The sequence below is a fragment of the Pelobates fuscus genome, chromosome 2, assembly GCF_036172605.1.
Source record: "Pelobates fuscus isolate aPelFus1 chromosome 2, aPelFus1.pri, whole genome shotgun sequence".
Lineage (NCBI taxonomy): Eukaryota > Metazoa > Chordata > Amphibia > Anura > Pelobatidae > Pelobates > Pelobates fuscus.
The window spans coordinates 34427013-34453934 of record NC_086318.1 but is presented as its reverse complement, the minus strand read 5'-3'; the positions used below and the strand labels follow the sequence as shown (position 1 = coordinate 34453934).

General features: G+C 39.9%; 1 protein-coding gene across 1 annotated transcript; it reads left to right on the top strand.

The window, feature by feature from the left end:
• The first annotated feature begins 2269 nt into the window (after positions 1–2269).
• LOC134585427 (cytochrome P450 2K1-like) lies at positions 2270–26680 on the top strand. Its single transcript, XM_063440846.1, has 10 exons — positions 2270–2323; positions 3885–4089; positions 6858–7020; positions 10025–10174; positions 13104–13264; positions 20920–21096; positions 22515–22656; positions 24025–24209; positions 25167–25308; positions 26502–26680. Exons 2-10 carry the CDS (start codon positions 3916–3918, stop codon positions 26678–26680), a joined length of 1473 nt encoding a protein of 490 aa, XP_063296916.1. The 5' UTR covers positions 2270–2323; positions 3885–3915.
• The last annotated feature ends 242 nt before the right edge of the window (positions 26681–26922 follow it).

The following is a 26922-nucleotide window of genomic DNA, read 5'->3' as shown; positions in this document are numbered from 1 at the left end:
TATGTGCAACACTCCATATCCACTCTCTGATCACCGCCTCTTATCATTTGCTCTCGCGTACCCCCTCACCCAACAACCTCAGCCTAACCCCCCTCAACTCAGGAGGGACCTTAATTCTCTTGATCTCCAGCAGTTGTCAGCTGACATTGATTCACGACTGTTATAGAGCACGCTATAGAGACACCAGATATGAGTGACAACTGTCAAAGTACACTGGCAGGGGTCTGCAGAGCAAACGCTGAAGGCCTGACACACCCGCTTTAAGGACACTGACTGCTATTAGCTTACACTGGAAAACGTTTCTTCTTTGTAAAAGCACGCTATAGAGACACCAGATATGAGTGGCAACTGTCAAAGTACACTGGCAGGGGTCTGCAGGGCACACGCTAAAGGCCTGACACACCCGCTTTAAGGACACTGACTGCTATTAGCTTACACTTGAAAACGTTTTTTCTTTGTAAAAGCACGCTATAGAGACACCAGTTATGAGTGGCAACTGTCAAAGTACACTGGCAGGGGTCTGCAGGGCACACGCTGAAGGCCTGACACACCCGCTTTAAGGACACTGACTGCTATTAGCTTACACTGGAAAACTTTTTTTCTTTGTAAAAGCACACTATAGAGACACCAGATATGAGTGGCAACTGTCAAAGTACACTGGCAGGGGTCTGCAGGGCACACGCTGAAGGCCTGACACACCCGCTTTAAGGACACTGACTGCTATTAGCTTTCACTGGAAAACCTTTTTTTCTTTGTAAAAGCACGCTATAGAGACACCAGATATGAGTGGCAACTGTCAAAGTACACTGGCAGGGGTCTGCAGGGCACACGCTGAAGGCCTGACACACCCGCTTTAAGGACACTGACTGCTATTAGCTTACACTGGAAAACTTTTTTTCTTTGTAAAAGCACGCTATAGAGACACCAGATATGAGTGGCAACTGTCAAAGTACACTGGCAGGGGTCTGCAGAGCGCACGCTGAAGGCCTGACACCCTCTTTAAGGACACTGACTGCTATTAGCTTACACTGAAAAACTTTTTTTCTTTGTAAAAGCACGCTATACAGACACAAGATACGAGTGGCAAATTACACTTGCTGAGGTTGGCAGAGCACACGCTGAAGGCCTGACACCCAGACGCTTGCAGACAACGAACTGCTATTAGCTTACAGTGAAACACTTTTTTTGTTTTTAAAGGCATGCTATAGTCACACCAGATATGAGTGGTGGCACTGGGCAAATGGGCACAGTATCCACTGAGCCTGACACAGAAGCTGGCAGACAACTAACTGCTCTTCAATCTATTACAGTGAAAAAATGTTTTTTCTTTTTAAATCTCAAGCTTTTTAAATCTCAAGCTATTGTGACACCAGATATGAGTGGTGGTACTGGGGAAATGGGCACAGTATACACTGAGCCTGACACAGAAGCTGGCAGACAACTAACTGCTGTTCAATCTATTACAGTGAAAAAAATGTTTTTCTTTTTAAATGTCAAGCTTTTTAAATCTCAAGCTATTGTGACACCAGATATGAGTGGTGGCACTGGGCAAATGTGCACAGTATGCACTGTGAGCCTGACACAGAAGCTGGCAGGCAGGCAACTGCAATTACATTACACAAAAAAAAAAAAGCAGACTGATGTTCTAACCCTAAAAAGGGCTTTTTGGGGTGCTATCCTTACAGCAGAGACCAGATGAGTCCTTCAGGACTGTAGTGGACACTGAATACCCTAGCCTAGCTATCAATTTCCCTATCTAATGAACAGCAGCTACACTTTCCCTCCTCTCACTAAGCATGCAGCTTCAGAATGAATCTAAAATGGATGCTGGGAGGGACGTGGGAGGGTCTGCTGCTAATTTGCTGGAATGTGTCTGCTGACCATGAGGCACAGGGTCAAAGTTTGCTCAATGATGACGAATAGGGGGCGGATCGAACCGCCCATGTGTTCGCCCGCGGCGGCGAACGCGGACACGCTATGTTCGCCAGGAACTATTCGCCAGCGAACAGTACGGTACATCACTACTCTAATTGTTATAGTGACCTTTTATTCAACTTTCTACCTGCGAGCTCCAGGTGGCTGAATGACTATGCTTTTATTTTATTAGGAACCAAATAATCATTTACAAACCAAATTGCAATGTTGCAAAATTATTTGGCAGGAATAACTGGAGGTGGATCTGATTAGAACATGGTTACTTAAATAAGCCATATCGGGTGAACCTGTTGATTTCAGGTCACAGTGCTTAATACAGCAGAGCAGAGTTTTTCTTTTACGGAGGATCCACCAACATAACCAAAAACAAAGTTGAGTTTCTAGTCTTGTAAGTAAAACGTTGAGCCAATAAACAATAAGCTTATCTTGTGAATAGCAAACAAGTAATTTATGTGAATTTTGTCTTGATGCATCAATTAGTAGCGCTAGATAATAGGTTTTATTAGAAAAAGGTAAATATATTTGTATTGCTTCCAGCTAAATTTCTGCTATAACTATGATATTGGGCAATTGATGTCTTCAACGCTGGAATCAGTGACACAAACTGTCCAAGTGTACAAGACAGAACTAAAATTGGGGGATCATGTTCCAATGGAGGCTTTGATTTTATCTGGAAAAGCTATAAACCAATGTGTGAATTGTTAGAAGGTCAAAGTGTGTTGAAAGTGAATTTAAAATTTTGGAGCAAAATAGTTGAACTGGAAAAATTAAGTCATCATTGTTTTGAATTTGACATTTTTGGTCTGAATTTTTAAATTCACTTTCCATTGGATTTAAATTTTCCCGAATTGCAGAGTAAATAGGATTGTGTTTTTTTCTAACATTTTCTATGCGTTTGTTTGGAAAGCAATACTACTGGTAGACTCCTCCAATAACGCTACAAAAGTGAGTTTGTTGTTGTCATGTTAGCTGACACTGCCATCCAAGTGGTAGGGTAAAAATGTATTGGTAGTTTTTTCTTAGTCTACATTTTAAGAAGTCAGATGTGGTAATGCGTGTAATTGCTTGGCTCTCTTTGCACTTAAGGCAATCTAAAACAATGAGGGTGTAAGAATGCGTCTGTGCTTCTGATTAAAGAATGTTCTTTCCATTCCCCAAGAGCTGAAGGGTTGAGGTTAAGCTTGTATTTTTGTAATTTATTTCCTAGTGTATGATCAGTGCATTTGTTTTTTTTGTTTGTTTGTTGTTTGTTTTCCAAATTTTTGTTTTAATTAAAACATTAAGAGGTCTGTATATAATTATCTTTTCAGTTTTTTTTTTTTTTTTTTTTTTTATTAGACCATTCCATTCTTTTCCATATTTTTTATTGCTAGACCCCTATCAACTGGTTGGCTTAACACTTGGGACTAAGAGACTGGGTAACCTCTGGTCTTCTATTAGAGAACATATACCTTAGTACTTGTCAATTTGCAAAGCTAGTAAATGCAACACATCTGGCAAATTAATTAAATTTGCCAGTAAATTACATGGTATATTCAACCAGTTGCATTATGTTTCTACAATCCTAATAATGTCTGCACTAAGATCTGTGTTCACAAAGCCCTTCTTCCCTCTTCCTCCTCGCTGGATGCTAGATTGAGGCCATACAATTTGAATTATGAGTTGCTCTTGAGTGTGAGAGGAGGGTTCTACCCTTTACAGCCATTTACAGTCCCTCTGCAGAGATGCAGAAGGACTAAAAGGAGCCCTTGTAGAGAAAATATGTTTTTCTTCAGGGTAAAAACCATAGCTAGAAAAAGGTAAAGGTAGGACGGCTGTATGGCTTAAATTTATTTTGCAAAGTTAGCATGTGTGTGCACATTGTTGGCTCAGTATATACAGATCGACATAGATAGAATGAATATTGTGGTATACCTTATTAAATTTTGACTTTTTTTTTTCATGTACAGGTTTTTTTTTTTTAGCAAAACAAGTATTCATATGGATCCGATCACAATATTTCTTTTTGTTATACTCTGTATATGTTTCCTACATATTTACTATGGTCGAAGTGGAAGCATTAATCGAAAGTTTCCCCCGGGACCAAAACCATTACCACTCATTGGAAATATGCACATAATAAATATGAAGAGACCTTTCAAAACAATGTTAGAGGTAAGTAGTAACAAATGCGTGATGACATTAAATAAAATAATAGTATGATTTCCTTAAAATGCCTAAAACAATGTTATCTGGGATAACATATATGGTACTAGTATAGACAGACAGAGTTTAGAAGTTCAGGATATTTACTTTGATCTGCGCAATTCTGACACCATTTGGTTGCTGGTCACTGCAAACCTGAATCCTTCTATGACATTCAAACTTAATGTGTTGTCTCTGCTTCATCATTTCTATGACATCACTCACATCATCCGGCATTGTGCAAATGACACCAGCCAATAACTGGCTTTTTAGGCCTAAGTAAGCACTCTCTGATATGCCCTGCCATAGTTTTCTCTTGTGGTGATCTGAAATTGCGTATGTATATATGTGTGTTTTCATGGTATTCTGACTTCGGATTGTATTTGACCATTCACCTTTTGGTGCTCCTTGAACCTGGCTAGCTCGTACTTGCAAACTTCTGTAGTTATAAACATCAGATTGTGAGACTCCACTTTTGCCTGTTACCTTCAGTCTAAGGGCAGGTAGTATGCATATGTCCATTTCTTATTCCCGCCTTAGTTAGGTGTGACCTAAGATCTGCGTGCTGGGTTTGGTAGTATCAGGACATTCTGCTCAAACAACCTGTAAAGCTTCGAGGACTACAAAGACTGCATTGGTCATCCTTGCCACAGATTAGTATGTTATAATTAACATGCTTTCTGTCCATGAAACCAAAACTGATGCAAATGTTATATAATTATATCAATATTAATATTAACCATAGATCCCTGTAGTAGTTAACCCAACTGTCTAAATGGAATGTTTTATCACCAGATCTTCATCAGAACTTGGCTGGCACGGTTTGGCCTGGAAACCAAGTACAAATAAATTTGCACATGAACTTCTCAGATCTATGGAAAATTCAAGTGAGACAGTCAAGGTCTCAGACTGCAATCTACTATCCCACAGTTCTGTACTAGCAAAGGCCCTGCAAAATTCTTACCGGTTCTCTCACTCCTGCAGAACTCTATTAACAGTGATTTAATGTACATTTAATCATACAATACATGGCATTGGAGGACTACAGATGAAAACTCCTGTAGGTCTTCAAACAATCTCAATTTCGGACAGTTCTTATTTTAGACTTCGTTCCCTCCACCCCTATTTTGTTCCCTGGTGTCCTGCATCCTGTCTAGAGTACCAGAATGAAGGTGCATCATTAACAAGCTTGTGCTGTCTGGTGGACACTAAGACCATGCAGAGGGCACTTCAGCAGTACTCTCTACATGCCAACCAGACAGGCTGTTAATCAGCCTAGCATGCTCCACAGCAGGCTGACATGAACCTTCAGTGGTCAGACCAACCCCTCTTTCTACCAATTATGTGTGTAAGCAATGATGCAATTTTCATCACTGGTAATGCCCCCTCAGGAACCCCCCACCTGCACCAATCACATACCTCCCAATGTTGGGAGGTATGCTCCTGTGTCCTAATTACTTGGAGATCAATTGCCATCCTGTCACCCTTGACATATCTCCCCTGTCTTCTAAGCACAATTATAGATCAGAATGCTGTCCTCATACTTAGATGATGGGTGATGATGGGTGACTGTTTTGGTGCTACTCAAGGAAGAGCCAATAAAGAGGAGCCAATTAGCCTGCCAGTTGTAGGGACACTAAAGCTTCAAGCTGAACATGCAATCAGGTGGAACATGCAAAGGTCTTGATTGAAGGAAGAGTATGCATTTCAAAAACCTGTAGTGTTTGTCTCCAACAGAAGCAAGGATAGCACAGTTTTAATTGTAGCTCTGTATAAGGATATCAAATGGCGCTGGACAGGGTTCGTGGAAACTTGGTTAATCTCAGAATGTCATGAAGGGACATATTTTTACCTTATTTTTATGTGGCAGTATATCTTTGATATAATATAGATACAAACACTCAATATGTGTTTTTTTTACTCTGTACCTAACAAATATAAAGTATTTTTTTATCTCCTTAACCTGCATGCTATATACTTCACATTGAAGATTGCATGTAAAGGGCTATAATCTTTTAACTTTTCCCAGAACCCTACATATAAAGTATTGTCTTTCTAAATGTATTATTAAACCAAATAGTAGATGTGACAAACTCCCCTTTTCATCTGAGTTTGCCACGAGCTCTTGGAGAGGCCTGTTTGCCAGCCTCCTGCCCTGTGACTATGGCCCTGTGGTAGCCTATGTTTAAAAACACTATTGGTGCTTGTTGGGACTTGTAACAGGAGCAATTCAAACTTTCGAAGTGGCATTCAAACTGTCGAACTCCCGAAGACATTCGAAGTGGCATTCGAACACGTGTCGGCAGCCATCTTGTTTAGTCGAACGCATCCAGCGGTGTTTGGTCATCGAGTGCATGGAACTCAAATTGGACACTCGATGGCACGAACACCGCTAAAACTTTACCTTCCATGGAGCTTCGGCTATTCGAATGGGAGTCGAACGGCGTTCTGTAAGAAGATGCCCCAGAACAAAAGACTCCAGGAAGGAGTGGTTACAGGGCCCCAGCCAAGCCATGGCGACTGTGGGAAGAAGTGCAGCGGTTTGTACCCTGTTCTAGCTAGCAAGCGGTCCTTGGCGGAGGTACCCATCCAGGGGTACAGGGAGCTCCCCTACAGTAGATGTCTGTGTTTAATGTGTTATTTAAGGTACATAATATTTAGACATGTCGTATGTATTATGTACGTTTGATACAATATACAGATTTGATTAAATGATAATATTTCATTATACTTTGCAGTTATCTGAGAAATATGGCTCAGTGTTCACCATTCAGATGGGAATTGAGACAATGGTTGTGCTTTGTGGATATGAGACAGTAAAAGATGCTCTTGTTAACCATGCTGATGAATTTTCTGGAAGACCGAAAGTACCAATATTTGAAGATATGAGTCAAGGACATGGTAAATATTTATACACATAATAATCATAGCTAGATCTCTGGGTAGCATGATAGGTCTTATGTTAAGGTGTGCCAGGAATGGTTTTAGTTAGGGGCATTAGGGTTAGTATTTTGAGACTTGTAAAATTAATGATGGGCAGGAAAAGGAGAGTTTTTGAAGCCAATAAATGGTAAGAATGAACTTGACCTCACTGAGTATAGAGCAGAATCTAAAAGGCAGGTATAAAATGTAGGTAGTGAGATCTAGATAAAAGGACCAAGGGTCAACATGCTTTATATTAATCAGAACCACAAAAAAACTGACATAAGCACTTACACATACATAACTGTCATTACACAGGCAAAGAAATTTAATTGAACTAAACAACTTTGCATGCAAATTATTTGATCCAGTGTGGTATAGCAAATAACTAAATTTACTAACATTAACTTAACACGAAGCTGAAAATCTCCACAAAAGAGAATATGGAACATATATATATATATATATATATATATATATATATAGTACAGTATAGCTGAATGTTTTATATATATAAAGCATTTAACTATACTGCACATATTCATATCCCTCAAATGTTCTGTGTCTGGTAAAACAGTCACAGTCTGGAGTCCCTGTCCTTGAATTATCCTTCAAAATCACAGACAACGGTGACAAACTGCCATTTGCCACTGGGACTGATTGCTAGCCTCCTGCCCTGCGACTATGGCCCTGGGATGTATTGCCCTTTAAGAACTGATTTGGGCTTATGGACTTTTATTGTACAGTGCTGGCCCTTTTAACCCTTGTGGGCGGTCCTGTGTGTGTTAAACCTGCATAAAAGAAGGTCCTTTGGTGCCAAGTAAACAGAGTTCTTCTTGACCCTCAACACGTAGTCTTGTCTCGTGATTGGAGGGGACAGCTATATTCACACTGGGGATTGCTATGCGCTGCATACTCCCTTGAGCTTTAATCACTTAGCTCTTTTGAGAGCTTGCTCCTGTTACGCTCTCCTTGGAGGAGAGGTCTTCCCCCACACAGTCCTGGATGCTGGAGGTTCATACAGGATGGAAGGAAGACGGCGAGACTCCAGGTAAGCTACGGCGGTTGTGGAGTCTGCGGTGGTTGTGGTGTCTGCTGCAGTGCTTGGAGTCCTCAGGAAGCGCTAGGAGCATCCGTCAACGGAAGGTTTTCGTTACATTGGTGGCAAGCGGTGGAGAGGAGAAGCAGCTCAGAGACACTGGTATCGTATGAGAGGTCATTGAGGGCAACGCTAGCCACTGCGCAGCATCCCTACCTACGGCAGCATGGAGCGGTTGGTCTGCTATGGCCCACACCCTTCAAACGAGGTGGTCTCCCAAGTAATGCGCCAGTTGAGTGCTGAGAACAGTGCGGCAATGGCCTTTGAGCAAAAACTGTGGAGGTTGAGGATATGGAAACCCAATCTCCAGTGGCAGTTGGCGCCCCAGGGAACTGAAGGTGGCGTTCTTCCTCCCCAGCGGCAGTGTGACGTCCAGGGGGCCGAAGGTGTCGTCCTTCCCCCCCAACAGCAGTGTGTCCTACAGGGAGCAGAGACAGTTGGGCACTCTCTCCAGCAGCAGGACAATGTTACGGGAGTGGAGACAGGCGGTGTCCCTCTCCAGCGGCAGCCTGTGTTTCAGGGAGAGGAGCACAGCACCCTCTCTCCCCAGCGGCAGTGTGAAGTCCAGGGGGCCGAAGGTGTCGTCCTTCCCCCCCAGGAGCAGTGTGTCCTACAGGGAGCAGAGACAGTTGGTCTCTCTCTCTAACAGCAGGACAATGTTATGGGAGTGGCAGCCTGTGTTTCAGGGAGAGGAGCACAGCACCCTCTCTCTCCAGCGGCAGCTTACCCTTACAAGGGGAGACACCAATCTCCCAGACGGCGCAGATGGGACCGTGGTCTCTGTGCCTGACCTACAGGGATGCTGGACAGCCTGTCCAGATCCCTAACTACTCTCACAGGGACAACAGGAGGAGGGGGTAAGTACGATTTCCCCTCCCCAGCTAACTCCTAACTTGGCCCCAGGGTTAACAGAAGAGATGTTATTCACACTGGGGATTGCTATGCGCTGCATACTCCCTTGAGCTTTAATCACTTAGCTCTTTTGAGAGCTTGCTCCTGTTACGCTCTCCTTGGAGGAGAGGTCTTCCCCCACACAGTCCTGGATGCTGGAGGTTCATACAGGGTGGAAGGAAGACGGCGAGACTCCAGGTAAGCTACGGCGGTTGTGGAGTCTGCGGTGGTTGTGGTGTCTGCTGCAGTGCTTGGAGTCCTCAGGAAGCGCTAGGAGCATCCGTCAACGGAAGGTGTCCGTTACAACAACATTGAAAGAAATCACAACCATACAAAAAATTCTATAGCAAGTTAGAGCATTTTTACAGCACTTTACACATGCCCGGTGTATATTTGGCTTGCCATTAATCTGACAATGTGACAGCTTGCGCACCACGCTTGCATACTTTATGCACAAGTAGCTTCTACTACGTCAGTTATCTGTCAATGACATGGAATCAAATACATCGCAAATGTCATTAGCCTAGTTCCATCTACTCCTATCCTCAATTAGTTCTTAAAGAAGTTTAAAGGTAGATATTTGATGACATTCACTGGAAAAAAAGACTGATTGATACAGTAAATAATAATATACAATTCAAGGAACGCATTATACTAAAGCTTTGTTGCTGGCCCATAACCATATGGCAGAGAGCATTCTAAGAAGGCTGAAGATTTTAAAATTTTCAATTCAGTTTGGAAATTCTCAGCAATTCTTACTTTAGCGAACAGTCCGGAGTGTGATCTTGGAGTTTTGTGATCAGCATGAACTTTTCTATTTTATATCGCAATGCACAATGCATGTTGTGATGTTTTTTAAATAAACAGTAATGTGAGAAAACATATGTCCTATTTCATGATATATGAACAATACATATATATATATATATTTCACAATATATGAATTAATTATATTTCCAATGGTGTATATTGATGGTATTATGCACTGTGCAGGTGTTATATTTTCCCGTGATGACAACTGGAAGATAATGCGACGATTTACTCTTTCAACATTGCGAGATTTTGGAATGGGAAAGAAAATATTAGAACACAAGATAAATGAAGAATGTGATCGATTAGTAGAAAGGTTTCAGTTATACAAAGGTTAGTAAAATAATTAAACATATGGAATACGTTGGTATTGATATACAGAAATATCAATGTAAAGCATATTCTTTTATTTTAGCTTCACATTGATATTTCTGTATAGCCCTATAGTTCCATTTATTTTCCGATATTTATATATTATGTTTTGAGGGCGGAATAATAATTTGAATACATTTTCAAGCCACATATCCATCTTGTCATGACCACACAGACCAGTTAAAGAGCTTACCTGTGCAGCAGCAAGTCAGGAGCCGACCCGCTGGGGCGTCCGTCCCCTTCACATGTGGGATCCAAAATGACCACAAGGTCGCGGCCATTTGTAGCTCCGCCTCCAAAGGTCACACGAACGTGCGTATGACGTCAAGACGCCAACGCACACGCACCTTCTGTGGTCAGAGGTCAAGTCCTGACCAATCACAGCCCAAGGAAAGATATTTAAACCCCTGAATTTCCCTAGTTCAGTGCCCTGTCATGGTTTCTGTTCCTGGTTGCTGAAAGTGCGTTTTCTTGTCCTTGTTATTGATATTCCCGGTATTCACACAATACACAATACCACACCACAATCAGCTCACTCTATACACACATACAATACCACATGCAGGCTCCAAACACATGCACAATACTCGTTCCTGGCATTTTTGTCTCCTGGTATCCATTTATAGAGACACCAGAGACAAGTTGCAAGGAAACACAGTGCAAGCATGTTATTAAATTTGCTTGCACTGTGCAGAACAAATACAGGGCTTTTTTCTCATGCTATAGCTCTTTAGCAGAGCTCTGCGCATGGTCTGCCCTGGCCTGCACTTTGAGAGGGGGCATGTTTGTCGTTAGTGATGACAAAACACACCCTCTCTGCCCCGCCCCCTTCTTAGTGGGCCGCTGTGATAGAAAAATGCCCAGGCCAAATTTTTATCCCAGTCCGGCCCTGACGTCGGGTGACTGACTATTCCTAAAATGTACCTCAATAGAGTCAGGCCTGTGTTCTATTACATGGCAGTTACGATCAGATTGTACATGTGATTTCTCATAGGTTATGGGAACCTTAGCTTGTGACCATACAATTCCATTCACACAGTCAATAATTGTGTTAAGTCTTCTGAGTAGGTCTATACCCAGAATCAGATGGTCATCTACCACTATTACCGGGTGTCTAAAGGTTTTGTTACCCATTTTAAACTTTAACCAGGTATTGCCAATAACATGAAAGGCATTTCCTCCTACACTCAATAGAGCATTGGGGAATTCTCTAAGCTTCGGCTTATCCATTTTTAAGTCCATTACCTGCTGGAAGTAGGTATTGGATAAAATAGTGGCTTGTGAACCAGTATCTATTAACCCTTTGAAAACTTGGGGTAGCGAATCCTGTATGTCTACAGACAAGTAGTACCTTCCTTCATGTTCTTCTAATTCACATAAGAATTTAGAATGTGTCAACATATTACTCGTTTTCCATAAGTTACTGGTCATCGCAATAGTTTCTACATGTACTGAGTAATGCTCAGTCTTACCCACTGGCCCATCCTTTTTAGGCACTTCTTGAGCTCTCAAGCAGGAACTAGTGGTCGGAATCTCATCAGTTAACCCTTTCAGGTCTGGATCCTGGAAACTAGAGGCTATTAAGGATGCTTTAGCCTTTGGCTGAAATTAAAAAACAGAGGGATGCAGTGCGCCTCCTTCACCCGAAAGTGAATTGATGGGGCGGGCAATAGTTTTTCTAACACTGCTATTGTTTGTCTGACTGTGAGGATCTGGAAAGGAAACAGGGTTAGGCATTACATCTATTGACAACCTAGCCTGTTAAGTCACAGTTGCGGTTATTGCACGGGCACCTGTGGTTGCTGTGGCAGTTGGATAGGTGGCTCTGCAATTGGGGTATTGTACATTCTTTCTCTATGTTGCTTAGATGTTTGATTACAGGTGAACTATTCGATATATATCATTAATTGATAACTGAATTTCTTGTTTAATTTGGTGTAGCCAATCCTCATAATCAACTTTAATATTCAAGTGTTTATGTAAAATACTTAAAGGAGAAAATGTCAGTTCTGTGAACCGTTTCTTTTTATCTGATTTATCAGCCATATACTTTGTAGACTGAATGAATCTCAATATAAAACTATTTTTTTATATCAAAATTAATGTTGCATGAATTACACAAATAGCAATGCCTTCTTATTACTGTGTGAAATATAATTTCAACTAATTATCTCAGCATTCCACCTCCAAATTGAGAGGAAGTCCAATTATCACTTTGTATAATGGGTTAACTAAATTTTGTGATGCGTTTGATCTCATCTAGGCTATCTTTATGATGCCTATTCATCAAAAATCTGTCAGACTTCAAAACGTTTTGGTTTGTTTTTACCAGACTTACTGTCTGGTTTTGTGCCATTAAATTAGTTTCTGATACGTGTATTAAATTAGTTTCTGATACGTGTAGCCTTAATTTCACCCTTCCTTACAATGGAACTTTGTATCAGATCCTTAATATTTAAACATTAATTACTTAGTGTTATCTGTCATTGGTAACCCTGTGTCTGGTTTTCTTGTGCTAACAGCTAGCACATTAAAAAAGTGATTTTTTTTTTTAAAGGTCAACATAAGGTCAAAATATTAGAATAAGGGTATGTGGCCTGTAAAATAAAGAGGACCTGTTTTAAATAAAGTGGGGCCATCAGGGTTGGAGATTTAAATAAAAAATGGGGGATGTACAGATCACTGTAAATCTCCTGCACCTCCCTATGGCCACCAAGCAGGACATCTTCGTGTCCCTGGTCTCCACTTGTGGTCATGAGGGTTCCACGCAGAATGAGACTTCAAGACAAAATCCTATAAAAATCTATCCCAGACTTTGAAATCTTAGTAGAGTGTTCTGATTGGTTTGGTTGTAATATATATGTGATGCTTTTTTTTTCTGTTATTCCAGGAAAGCCGTTTGAAAACAGAATGATATTAAATGCTGCTATAGCCAACATTATCATATCCATAGTTATGGGCCATCGCTTTGACTATGAAGATCCTATCATTTTAAGACTGACACATTTAGTAAATGAAAACACTAGACTTGTGGGACAACCTATGACACTGGTAAGTTAATTAATTTTCCCTCATTAAAGTGTAATTCCACAATGTATTACATGTGTAATACATTATGTCTGTATTCAAGTAAGAATGAGAAATAACGCCCCTTTGTTGATTGCCAAATAGGCCATTATTATTATTTTACATTTAAAGCCAAGAAGTCATATTTATGACTATGTGCTATCCCTGATTTACCAAACAGTAATTCAAATGTTTTAAGGTGTGATGCTAATGAAATTATCAAGGGCACATGGTGGCTGTTTATTTTGAAGAAGACAGCAATTAAAGAGGAACTATCAAAAGTGATAGTTATGCACAATTCGATAGCCAACTAAAAATTAATTAGGGCTTACACTATTTATTTTTTAAATTCTCACTAGTTTTAACTTTTCATATAAGTGCCTTGTCGACTGTCTAGGCTTGGCATGTAAATATATAAAAAATATAGTTACTGAAAGGGTAAAATAATAAGTAAAATCAAGCAGGGCAGGGCTGAGATACAGTGCAGGTCTCCATCTTGCGTCCACACAAAAAAAAACAAAAAACTGTGGCCAGCTTCTACTAAGAATGAGGATGGCACATCCTCTCATTAGCATGTAGTAGCATGATAACAGATGCAATTTGTACGCTTAGAGCAAAAAAATATTATTACTCTACTTTTACTTCTATAATTTCCTGACCTTGACTATGACTTATATGCATTCATATTGTTACTGTTGGAACAGAACTACTGGGGGTGCAGGGTTATTGGGGCTGATCAAGTGACCCACTCAGAGCCACTGCAAGAACATTAGAGTCCATTTTCGGATTAAGACCTGATCAAGCACAAGCCCTTTACCATTCACTGTGTGCTGTGGTTAGGGTGAGAGAATTAACATACTAAACAACATAAGCAGACTCCCCAAAAATAAAATTCTGCTAAAGATCTACAATTTAACATCTTTAAAAGAAGACAGCAGTCACTAACCAGCATGGTGGTGCAGACTCGAAGCCATGATCATTTTGATAAGATCAATACCTCCTATTTCAAACCAGCAGTGCGTAAAGATTCTGGTTTTTTTCAGGTGTCTGCTAGATAACATTTGTAACAATATATTTAATAATGGTTCATGTTTTTTTTTTATTCTTTATTTTTTTTTTGAGTGCATAATGGTAAATCATAACATATCCATAATGCCATACAACATATTAACATATAATCAGATAGTCAGTAGGGTACAATGCATACATGGCTTATAGAAAGTTTGCACTTTTATGTAGTGGCCTAGGCAATCATAGGAATCTGTACAGCGATATGCGCTTTTATTGTTCAAATGGGCTCAACTTGATTGGGCGGGTCTTGTGTTCAGTGGTATGGACGAGTCATGGGTAAGGTACCGCCTGAGAGGACGACCATTGATAGTTTAGAGTATCTTGTGTCAAGAGGCATGTTGGTTAGTACTCTTGACTTTCAGGGACTATGTTAAGTCACGTTTATGGGTCGATTAGGTAATTCGATAGGTCGGGTGTAATGCTAGTGTGGTGCTGGCTAGGGTTGTAGGAGAGCGAGAGCGATGGTCCGCTTCAGGTATTGACTATGGGGTACCTGTCAGTAGGGGGTACACTTGCAGTGTCACCTGGTCGCTCCTGTGCTGGCTTTCCTCAATCCCTCAAAGGCTTTGAGGGCTGATGGGGAGTTGCACACCCCAGAGCTAACCTATTTACCCGGCCAAAGTAAGCTTGGGTGGGTCTACCGTTAGGTGGGCAACGCTTCAGCGTCAGTGAGAGGAGTACTGTGCGTACTGAGCGATTTTAACTTTAAATTATATATGTAAGGAGTAAAGAACAACAGAAACGGCAATAACAATAACAAAAGAGTGCTTGTGTGGTCAGTTTAGGCTTCAGGTCATGGTCCCAGGTTGCGTGTTAGGTAGCCCTATGGTACTGTTGGGCAGTCCCAGAGTGGCAAGTAAGGCAGGACCTTCTCCCAGGTCAGAGACCTTGTAGGATTTGTCGTCCTTTGTAACCCAGAGCGATCTAGGTTGCCCACCTGTATGTGAGTCCTGCTATTTGTAGGATGGTGGTTATGGGCTGCATGCGCTTGCGCCAAGATAGTGTGTCTCTGCTCAGGTCTTGGAAGAAGGCGATTTGGTGCATCTCAAAGTTGTAGGGCATTTTTCCTTTAATAGCAGGCATTAGGGCTATTTTATCTGTAAGAGTTTGGCATCGTAAGATGAGGTCGCGGGGGGCCAGCTTTGGCGCTTGCAGTGATTTGGCGATGCGATATACGCCATTGAACGAGAAATTTTATTGCTTGCCTGATAGGTAGGAGTTAGGCTACTAAGTGCCTTATAAAATGGGGAGGTTCCCCCCTGATCTTAACATTTTTCCTCCTGCCCCTGTCATCTAGCATATTAACTTGCCTGGTGATAGAGTTCTGTGTAGCTTGCATCTTGGTAACTATCTCTCAGTGCGTTTAGGTCTTGTCCCAGATCTCTCACCTTCCCTTCTGTGGCTTGAGTGCGGGCTGTCACTACCTGTACCTCTGCTGCAAGCCCCTTCAAATCTGCCTGCCACATTTGCTGTAAGTTGCATTTGAGTCCAGCCAGCATGTTCTGAATATCCTGCTTGGTCGCTGGGGCTGATTCTCCTGTGGTCTGTGGTCTGTGTTTTCTCCTTCTGTGTTAGCTGTGGCCATGCTGTGCTCGGAGTTCTCATCTTCAGACCTCATGGGTGAGGCTTCCATGGCGGCCCGGGTCCGTGCCGGTGTAGGGGATTGTAGCATGATGTCTATGTCCCATTGTGGTTAGGGTGCGCGTGGGGTCGGTTTTTGGGACCCCTATCCCATTTCATCCTGAGTATCAAAATCCGACTCGGCTGTGATTCCAGCCCGTTTCGAGCCATGCTGCTAACTCTCCGACCAGATCCTGCTGGTGGGCGCTCACGCAGTAGGCCACGGAGCCTTTGATGCAGCGTTTTGTGCCCGGGGTTTGGAAGAAAGGCATCTGCAGATTCAGCAGAGTGCCCTGAGTCGATATCCATAGCTTGTGTCAGCCGATGGGCTTTAGTTTCGCTGATAGCGCTTGGATTCTGCTTTAGGTTATCAGAGCTATTTGGAAATGGCGGCTGCTCCGTTGCTCTGCAGGCTCAGCCCAATGGTTTATGTTTTTAATAAAATATTGTTGTTTTTGTGGGTTTTTTTTATTTAAATATTTCATTATACATATCATTTGATTTACTAAAAATAAAAAAGAATAGGTCAAGTGCTAAAAGTAACCCAATGGCGATCCCACTATCTCAGTGATTCCCAAATAAATCCACACGTACATGATTTAGGGATTACCTAGCTGTGTCTAAGGTGTTTTTAGACAGGACTTAGACACAACTGAGTAATCCCTAAATCTAGGACTAGTAGGGGGGCATAAGGACTAGCATGGGTACTACTCCTCTATCCCTCTAATTTCTAAAAAGTATAGACAGGTTAAAGGAGGTAGTTGCGCCAAAGAAGAACTAGATAATGGTAAATAAATAGTATACAAATGATGCTAGATAAATGTAAATAAATAGGTATGTATACCACCTTAAATAAATAGCCAACAATAGCCCTTAGGGGAGAACTTGTAGTGTCATCTTTACTGTAGTTTCCAAGTAAATCTTTGCATTCCTGATTGTCCTCAATTTAATATGAAATGACATAAGCATAAATAACAAAAGGGCAAAAAATAGTATTGTGTAACGAAATCACCAGGTCTAAAAGGATTAAAACATAAATGGCCATTCAGATTTAATAGAGCCACGATCGAGCTCAAATCAATCAGTATACATTGGTATAATCCCCTTTGGTGAGGATTATTGGTGATGATCCTCAAAAGCAGAATAATTAAATGAAAGTAGAAGAAAACAAACATACTTAAGAGTGGTCTTTTAACCTATTGTATACAATTACCATAAAATAAGTAAACAGAAAAAATGGCTACTCACATATAGAGCATAGTATATGTTACTGTCAATTGTCTTCAGTGGTCATAAGTGCACATAAAACATAAGATAAAGTGCACATAGTGCTCTCTGTATTCAACAAATGTCAGAGGTAAAAGTATTCTACTTGTACTTTTTTGAGCAATATGTTGTTCAAAAATCCAAACTTAGGTCGTACTATTCCCACCAAGAATATATAAATCCAGGTAATCCAGAAATATCCATCAATAAAATACAGTGGACAGCAGGAACAAATGAAACTCAGAAATGTATTATTAATAAACATTACAATAGATTTCACCAATCCAAATGAATATCATAGTACAGTATTAAAAAAATGAATATAATCATAAAAACATGAAAACACTTAAAACTAAAATTAATCAAAACAGATGAAATAAGCATAAAAGTATTGTCATATGAATGGACATAACTATCATGACCATGTGATTACAATACACTTATTAGAACAAGGGATAAAGAAAAATAGATGATATAAGTGCTAAAATGTATGTGTAAATTGCATAGAAAAAATTACATAAAACCACTCAACATCCCATACATTGGTCACATGACCGAGAAAGGTTACTAGTGCTGTTAGAATGAAAAAAGTATGAACATATATATGGGCACATACTTGGGTGTGTTGTTAGACCCCAATCTATCTTTTGGCATCTAAACGTTATCCAAAACTAGGTGCACTGTACAGAAACAAATCCTGCCTATGCCCTACAGCAGGGGTAGGCAACCTACGGCACTAGTGCCATGCACGGCACTCAAGGTGTCTTTGCACGGCACTCAAGGCTGCTAGAGCCAAACAGGCTCTGTCCTATCAGGAGTCCCAGTGAAACTTCAGATATCTGCTAATACGAAGAGGTGGTGAAGGACAATACTCAATTTAAGCATTGCAGCATATAGAGGAAGTGATCTCAGATCACTTCCTCCCAGCACTTGTGAATGGGAATCCACACTGTAGCAGAGCAGCCTGCCGCTGCTGTTGCAGCTCCTATACTTGAGCTATACCTGGCCGGCCTGGTCCCCACTTGAACCTAGGGAAGCCACCCATACTGCTAGATATACACAGAAATAACCCTCCCCTCATACAAATAATACGAACAGCCTACACACAAACATATACACAATCCCCACAAACGCAACACCACTAACAATCCACATACATGCACACAACCTCACATGCAATACCCCAAACAGCCCCCACACATACACACACTACCAAACACACAATGTGACATATCCATCCACCCACAATTCCACAAGCAGCCCTCATACACAGCCCACATTCATAGATATCATACACAATACCACAAACTACTCCTGTGAACATACACATTATAATAGCTCATATGCGCACAAATACAACGATACAAAGCAATTACAGTAAAAATAACACAAGCAGAATACGGCAGCATACACACCTCAATTTAAAAAAATAGGATCGGCACGCTAAGGGACATCCCAATCCTATATCGGCACAGTGCTGCTAAAAGGTTGCCTACCCCTGCCCTACAGTAAAGGAAAAGATTGTACAGCAAATGCTGGAGCCAATCATTGATTATGGGGATGTAGTATATGCACCTGCACCACAGTCCCACATTAATAAACTAAACACATTGTATACCTCGTTCTGCCGATTTGTGCTACAATGTAATTACAGGACCCACCATTGTGACATGCTAAAAGAACTAAACTGGCTGTCGCTGGAATCCAGACGCACCCTTCATCTTTCCAGCCTTGTGTTTAAGAGCTTTTCTGGGAAGTTCCCACCCTACCTGAGCAGAATGCCCTCCTCGGCTGCTCCCACCTCCTATAACCTCCAATCCAGTACCAGCACTTTATTTAGCCTACCTCAATACAAAAAGAAAGCGGCCCGATCCTCTTTTTCCTACAGAGCACCGCAATTATGGAACAACCTGCCACACACTTTAAAATCTTCCCCAAGCCTAAAGTCCTTTAAGAGATCCCTCTCTACATACCTCAAAACAGAATGCACGTGTCATGGTTGATTATATATTTCCTACCTGTTCTATGTTAAATTTTGTATATATTGTGTATTAATATTGTTTTTGTATTTTATTGTACCCTAATTATCAATGCAATGTTATGTGGACATACTTGAAAACGAGATAAATCTCGATGTATCTTTCCTGGTAAAATATTTTATAAATAAATAATAAATAAATAAATAAATAGCCCATATAAAAAATGAAACAAAAATAGTGTATGGTCACATGACTGACAAAAAGACATAGAGCCACGTGATCTGAATAGAAGTGAATAAGACTCAGATGAGAGAAAAAATTATGAGACTAGCAGCAATAACATGAATAAGAAAAACGGAGAGAATGGGCTAAACAAAAATAGTGAACGGGCAAACAATCACCTGATCACAAGCAACAAACGAAATAAATTAGAAAAGAATGAAAATAAGAAAGAAAAAAAGTGTCATGAACAAGGAAGGAATTCTCTTCCTCCTAAGATCAAAAAAATATCTGCTAGAGAAAGGCTCATCTTTAACTGACTCAAGTTGAGAGATCTGTATACATTTGAAATTAGTTGGGAGAGGGCTAACCTAAAGAAAAGACTCCATATCTGAGTTACCACCCTGGTACACCGCTTGTTTAGTGAAGTCCATGATGTCAAGTGTAGGGGTGGTGACTTTAGGCAGGCTGCACAGAGACTCTGTCCTACTAAAGACTTGAAGTTGCACGATTCACATAAATCAGTGGTTCCCAAACTTTTTAGGTTCAAGGCGCCCTTAATATTTCAATATTTTTCCAAGGCGTCCTAAGTCAAAACAAATTTCTAGGTTGTCTATATGTACAGCGCTGCGGCATATACTGGGCCCCTGTTCTGCAAAAATGTTTCCTGGTAAGGGGCAGATCGAGAACCTTATCTCGGGGGGGGGCATTGGTAGATTGTTTAAAGAAACAATCCAGGCACAATAACCACTACAGCACTCTGTAGTGGTTATGGTGCCAGGATTGCCAAATAAGAAAAGCTTTCAGAATAAAATCACAATACTGAGAGTTTGTTGTTTCATGTTCCTGTTTTTAAAATTTTCAGTAATTTCTTCCCAAGTGAGTAATGTGTAAATGTAATCATTTAGGTGGGCTGGAGAGGTTATGATGCCAGCTAAGTAGTCAAGCCGTTGTATTATAGTGTGACATTTACCTGGGTCCACCAGATGGCACTCCCCAATTAAGCCAGCAGCTAAAACAGTTTAGATAGTAACATTGTGATCGGGCAACAAGGCACTTCTGACACCATAACTACTTAGTCACAGTATACTGATTACGGTGCTAGAGTATTCCTTTAATAGATACAAAGTAAATTCAACATTTAATTTATATTAAGATTAGAGTGCCCTTGTGAACTTTGAAGTTGGTGTTTAGTGGCTGAGTGCACTGGACTTTCTATAATGTATTAATTGGCCCCAGGAGCACCCTTATAACGAGTGCAGCCCTATTGCACATAAAGCAGGAAAAAAAACAATAGACAGACTTTTATAAAAATTATTGCATTTCAAGGACTTTGTTTCAGAATCAAAATGAAATGTTTCTGTAGTAAAAATGTCAAAGTTTCAGCTTTGGCAAAGAACTTGTTCTCCTTCCAGGGTTTCATGTATAAAATACATTTTGCAATAATTACATACAATAATTACATATTTTATTCTTTTCTTTAAGCTCTACAACACCTTCCCATCTCTGATGCGCTGGTTGCCAGGAGGTCACAAAACCATTGTTAAAAATATAAACGAAATTAAAGATTTTGTTACTAAGACGTGTAAAAGCCTCAAGAAACAACTTGATGTCAATGACCAGAGTAACCTAATTGACACATTTCTGGTCAAACAACAAGAGGTATTGCTTGTTGTGTATGTTAGTAACATTCATGAAATATCAACTTGTTGTTTTTTTTAGGTGCCTAGTATATTTTTTAAATATAGAATATAGATAATAAAAAAAAGTTGGGCTGTTTTTCAAATATATATTTAAAATAATTGTCTTTTTTCATGATAAGTTAACGATCAGAAGGATAGTTTATTTTTGTTTTTTTTAAATTGTATTGTATTAAAGTACTAAAAAAGCAACAAATCTCATGCAATATATGTATAATATTTAATAATACAAATTTTCATTAGCGAGACTTGTGTTCCATCTCTCCTGTTATGACAAGACTCTAGCATTTCTTTCTGGCTAAGTAATGTCTATATCTAATCTTTTAATAATAAATGTAACCTTTTATTGAGATTAAATAAGATTAAAATAATAGATTGAACAAACAATACGTGAGCTAGTCTTTTATAGTTATTTTGTAATGTATGAACTGTGGAAACTTTATAGACCACATTCTTCATGCATGTGTAGTCCTCCTGAAAATGTTTCGTTGGAAACTCACCAAGGGGACATGTAGAACTGTATGACACCAGTCACAGGACTCTACTCCCTGGCTTCAAATATAACAATTAAGTAATATTAACTAATGTGACCTAAGAAGACCACTGTGGTTAATGAATATGCACCAGTGGTAGGTAAGTAGACTATGTAAGTGTGACGTGCTATTTATCTATAAAGACACAGACAAGTAACACAATGCATGAAATTGTCAAGCTAATTGAGTGGTGATGTCAATGATGCTCCAAAAGTGGACTATGTGACGAATTAACAGAAAAATATTGTGAATTTGCATAGATCCTACTGCACATGTCTAGTATGTATGATTGCTTAGGCCTTCCAAGTAACAGAGTATGTCTATTTGAACTCTTCCCCCCATAGTTTATGTTCTCGACTTAATAGAAATAAAGTGAATGCGTTAAGAAACACTCCAGGAACCATAACCACTATAGTGCGTTGTAGAGGTTATGGTGATATGAGTGCCCTAGTGCCCATCCCCCCTCCACTGCATTGTATGTATAATGTAATGCAAATAATGTATGCTTAGTCAGGGGAAGCTTCATTCAGGGAAAACGTTAAATAGATTTCATTAAAAGTCACCTGGAGAATTCAGCTAACTTGCCCAATAGTTCCAATCAATATTTCCTCATGGATGAAAATACTTTCAACATTTAATTATGAGCTCCTTCCTGGTCCCTATAGAAGCTGCAGATGTGCAGCCAATAAGGTAAATTCAGAGATGGTAAATTATTTTGTTTTGTAAATCTTTTATGGTTTATAATGAATTACTCCACTACTATTAAAGGGGAGATGGTTTATAGCACCCTGGTTCAGATACTGGTATATTTAACACATCTCTACTTTCTTGATCATTATTTTAACAGGAAAAGTCGAACCATGAACTATATTTCCACAATGAAAATCTACAAGCACTTGTCCTTGATTTGCTTGGTGCTGGGATGGAGACCACCACTACAACGCTTAGATGGAGTCTTCTCTTAATGATGAAATACCCAGAAATCCAAAGTGAGATCACGTGTTTTATATATTCTTGGTGACAATGTTTTAGGATTGGTAATCATAAATACACTTTGGAAAGATCAATTTTAAATAAAATTAATTATTGCAGTTTGTCAAACATTTGTAGAGCAGAGGCACATAGAATGTCACAATATGTGAAACAACCTCTAAACAAAGACTACAGAGTAGCAGAAAAGCAATAATCATGGACATATGAAAACATGATAGTTATTTAATTAACATTAAACATGATATGTAACTAAATGCTTCAAGCTCGACTAAGGTCAAGTATCAAAATGTTAGACTTTGCCATTAAATCTCTATTTTCCTACTCATCTACATGGTAACTATCGTACAGGAGATATTCTGATCAGCCACAACATTAAAACTACTAAAATCATGTATCACTTGTGCTGCCAAAACAGCTCTCATGTGTTGAGGCATGGACTCCACAAGACCTCTCAATCTGTCCTGTGGTATCTGGCACCAAGGCATAAGCAGCAAATTCCTACAAATTGCAAAGTGGGGCCTCCATAGATTGTATTTGTTGTTCCAGCACTGATGCTCAATCAGATTTAGATCTGGGGAATGTGGAAGCCAAGGTAACACCTTGAACTCTTTGTCATGTTTCTCAAATCATTCTAAACAATGTTTGCAGTGTGACAAAGTGCATTATCCTGCTGTAAAAGGACTGGCATCAGGGAACACAATTGCGGGTTTACATGGTCTACAATGGTAGGTAGTACATGTCAAAGTAACATCTACATGAATACTAGGACCCAAGAACATAACACTGCCTCCACCAGCCTGCCTTTTTCTCAGTTCATACTGCTGCAATCTCTTTACCAGGTAAATGGCACACATGCACCCAGCAATACATCTGATAAAAAAGAAAATGTGATTCATAATACCAGGCAACAATATTCCATTGCTCCATGGTCCAAATCGAATGCTCACATTCCCAATGAAAGCACTTCCGGCAAGATGGGCTTGCCTTTGCTCCACATATGCATCAATGAGCCTTGGGAGCCCATGACCCTGATGCCGGTTAAGCAATTATCCTCCCTTGCACCACTCTTGGTCATCCCACAAGACATGTTGTTTTGGAGATGCTCTGATCCAGGTGTCTAGCATCACCCTTTGGCATTTGTCAAAGTCACTGATATTTTCAGTTGCCCATTTTTCAGGATTGACTGTTGACTTCTAATATATCCCACCCCTTGACAGGTGCCATTTTAACAATATAATCAATGTTATTCACTTCACCTTTCAGTGGTTTTCACGGTGTGGCTGATCAGTGTATGTAACAATGCTGACTATTATCCAGGATCAAAACTATGATAATGTATATTTTACTACTTTTGTTGGTTACAGAAAATGTCCAAAGGGAAATTGAGAAAGTGATCGGATCCTCACAGCCTCAAACTGAGCACCGCAAAGCAATGCCATACACTGATGCTGTTCTTCATGAAATCCAAAGGTTTGGTGATATTGTACCAAGTAATCTGCCACATATTACCACCAAAGATGTCACATTCAGAGGATATTTTTTACCTAAGGCAAGTATGCGCTTCTACATTTGTGTTAAAAGTTCCTACAATTTTTTTTAAATAGTCAGAAGGTAGTCTTTCAATATACTTAGGGAACTCCCTTATTAATTAAGTTTTACATACACCTTTTGTATAAAATACTCTTATTTATGACCATCTTTGAATTTACTCCTTATTGAATCTGATGTTTGGCAACAATTGACGTCACCTGGTCTCCGTAATCTATAGTCCCTTTTTAAATGTTTAGGAATATAGGGTATTTTTTTTCCTTATGATTTGTTCTTTTGAGGAAGAATCAACATTTTAGTTTCACCCTAGTATAGTCATGTGATATTATACTGTGAGATTATGTTACCGATTTAAAAACTATTGTTTATTTTCTATATTTTTATTGTTTTGGGTATTGTTTACATGGTTTCATATAAAGTATTTGCAATATATGTACACTTTTGTAATGCACTTTTGAATCTGACTCACTGATTTTATATGTTGTAATGTCATAATCGTGCGTCCTAACTGTTTTGCACACATTGACTTTCGCACATGACAATTTACTCATGAGTACCTATAGTTTTTGCTATTTACATCAGTTCAGTATATGTTTTTGTTAGCTTGAGATATGCAGCTTTTTGAGCCAAAACATTGCATGGACTATTCTAATAAAATGTCTCTAGTGTCACACTTCTCTGGATACTCCCGTAAGACCAGTTGCTTTCTTTTGTAACCATTAATCATATTTGGTGATAGATGCTTCATTACAGCATATAGAATACATTTGACCCCACGTTATGGTTTTTCCAAATGATGTAGAACCTACAGATTTGCCTGTTTGAAGCTAAACTACATTCCAGGTGTTATAACAATGTACTGGGTTCTCTGTGAAACTGTGTATCAAAAGTTACCATTTGCAGCTTTGTTATGTGGGTATTTCAGCTGCTCTGTTAATTCAAGTAGTTGTTTTTTTAGGGGACCCATATCATTCCACTGCTGACATCCGTACTGAGAGATAAGAAGCACTTTAAGAAACCAGAAGAATTTTACCCTGAGCATTTTCTAGACCCTAAAGGAAATTTTATTAAAAATGATGCATTCATGCCATTTTCTGCAGGTAATGTTATTGATAATAAAATTATTTTAAATATAAGTGTTCTATTTAATATTTCACTCCGGTGACCTTTCAGGACAAATCAGAGATGTGGCAGTAACAAAGGCATTAACATGTGCAAGAAATAAATTACATTTAAAGAAAACATAGGAAGTCGCCAGGATCCTCGAAAATCACAGCTTTTCCCATTAACTTTCATACCATGCATTTATATCAGTAACCGGCAAGAGGCTGCTTGGTGTTCACCCACACACATGCAAGGCATAGATGTCATTATAAACACTGAGATTACTCTGTAGTTACAACCAGTTCCACTACTACACCACGTACACAGTAGGGCAGCATTCAAAACCCAGAGCAGAAAGGTTTACATCTCCATATTATACAGGAATGTGAGATTTATAGGTAAACTGTTACTTCTCTAGAACTAATACTATTGGATCAAACATTGAAAATAACCCATGAGTTGGGTAACCATTGTTTAACTCTCCTCTTCTCTGTATGCTTTCTTTATTCTGACTTCCACTTTTCACACCACATTTTTAACAAATATTTGGTAAACATAGGAATAAGTAAACATAATGTCTAAACGTATAACTATAACCAGCTTGCATCAATTCAGTTTTCTCAAAGATGTGAAAATACTTGTTATAACACTGACATTGAAAATTGTTAACCCTTGATGTTATTCATCCCCCCACTCTTCCATGTGTCCCATTCCCTCCATGCCCCAGTCCCTCCATGTGATCCATTCCCTCCTCCAACCCCAGCCCCTCCATGTGTGCCATTCCCACCTTCCCCCAGCCCCTCCATGTGTCCCATTCTCTAATCTCCCAACCACTCCATGTGCCCCTTCCCTCCTCCCCCAGCCTCTCCATGTGCACCTTTCTTCCTACCCCCAGTCCCTCCATGTGTCTGATTCTCTTTTCCTCCCAAGCCCCTCCATGTGTCTCATTTCCTCCTCCCTCCCCTCCTGTACCTGCTCCTGTAAGACCTCGATCCGCTCGGCCATGCTCACACACAGATCAGCAGTAGGGAAGCAGCACAGCACTCCCCTCCTGCTGGTCCCCCAGCAACACGACCCCTGAGAACGTGGTAGTTATGCCACTGTTTACATACATTTATTTAGCTCATACAATATTAGCCCTTGTCAAATTCTAGGAATGTTTCTACATTGTTTTTCTTTTTTTTTCCAGGCCGTAGAAGTTGTGCTGGAGAGAATTTAGCAAAAATGGAGTTGTTCCTGTTCTTCACGCGGCTACTGCAGAAATTCACTTTTCAGCCCCCACCTGGAGCGGACCTTGATCTCACTCCTGAACTTGGGTTTACGAAAAGTCCAAAGTCATATGAGATCTGTGCTTTGCCTCGCAATTGAAATGATTTACAGTTTAATGAAAATGATTTACATTTAAAAGAAAAAGATGTTTATTTCTTGCATGGTAGAGTTGTTGACCTTATAATATAGAGTTATAAATAAAGTGAAATATTTAATAATTTTTACCGTTTGCTACTCCGTTATACCTATATGTCTGGAATCAATACTTATTTATTTTTGCAACGACAGAGGGTGGATATTGAAAAAACAAACAAAGCACTACAGGGAAGTGGGGATGGCAT

What these genes read in the sequence shown, in the direction of transcription:
- LOC134585427 (XM_063440846.1), top strand. Translation starts at nt 3,916, where the DNA reads ATGGATCCGATCACAATATTTCTTTTTGTTATACTCTGTATATGTTTC. An exon ending in AGATATGAGTCAAGGACATG is followed by an intron (nt 7,021 to 10,024) that starts GTAAATATTTAT and finishes TGCACTGTGCAG; the next exon opens with GTGTTATATTTTCCCGTGAT. An exon ending in GAAATACCCAGAAATCCAAA is followed by an intron (nt 22,657 to 24,024) that starts GTGAGATCACGT and finishes TGTTGGTTACAG; the next exon opens with AAAATGTCCAAAGGGAAATT.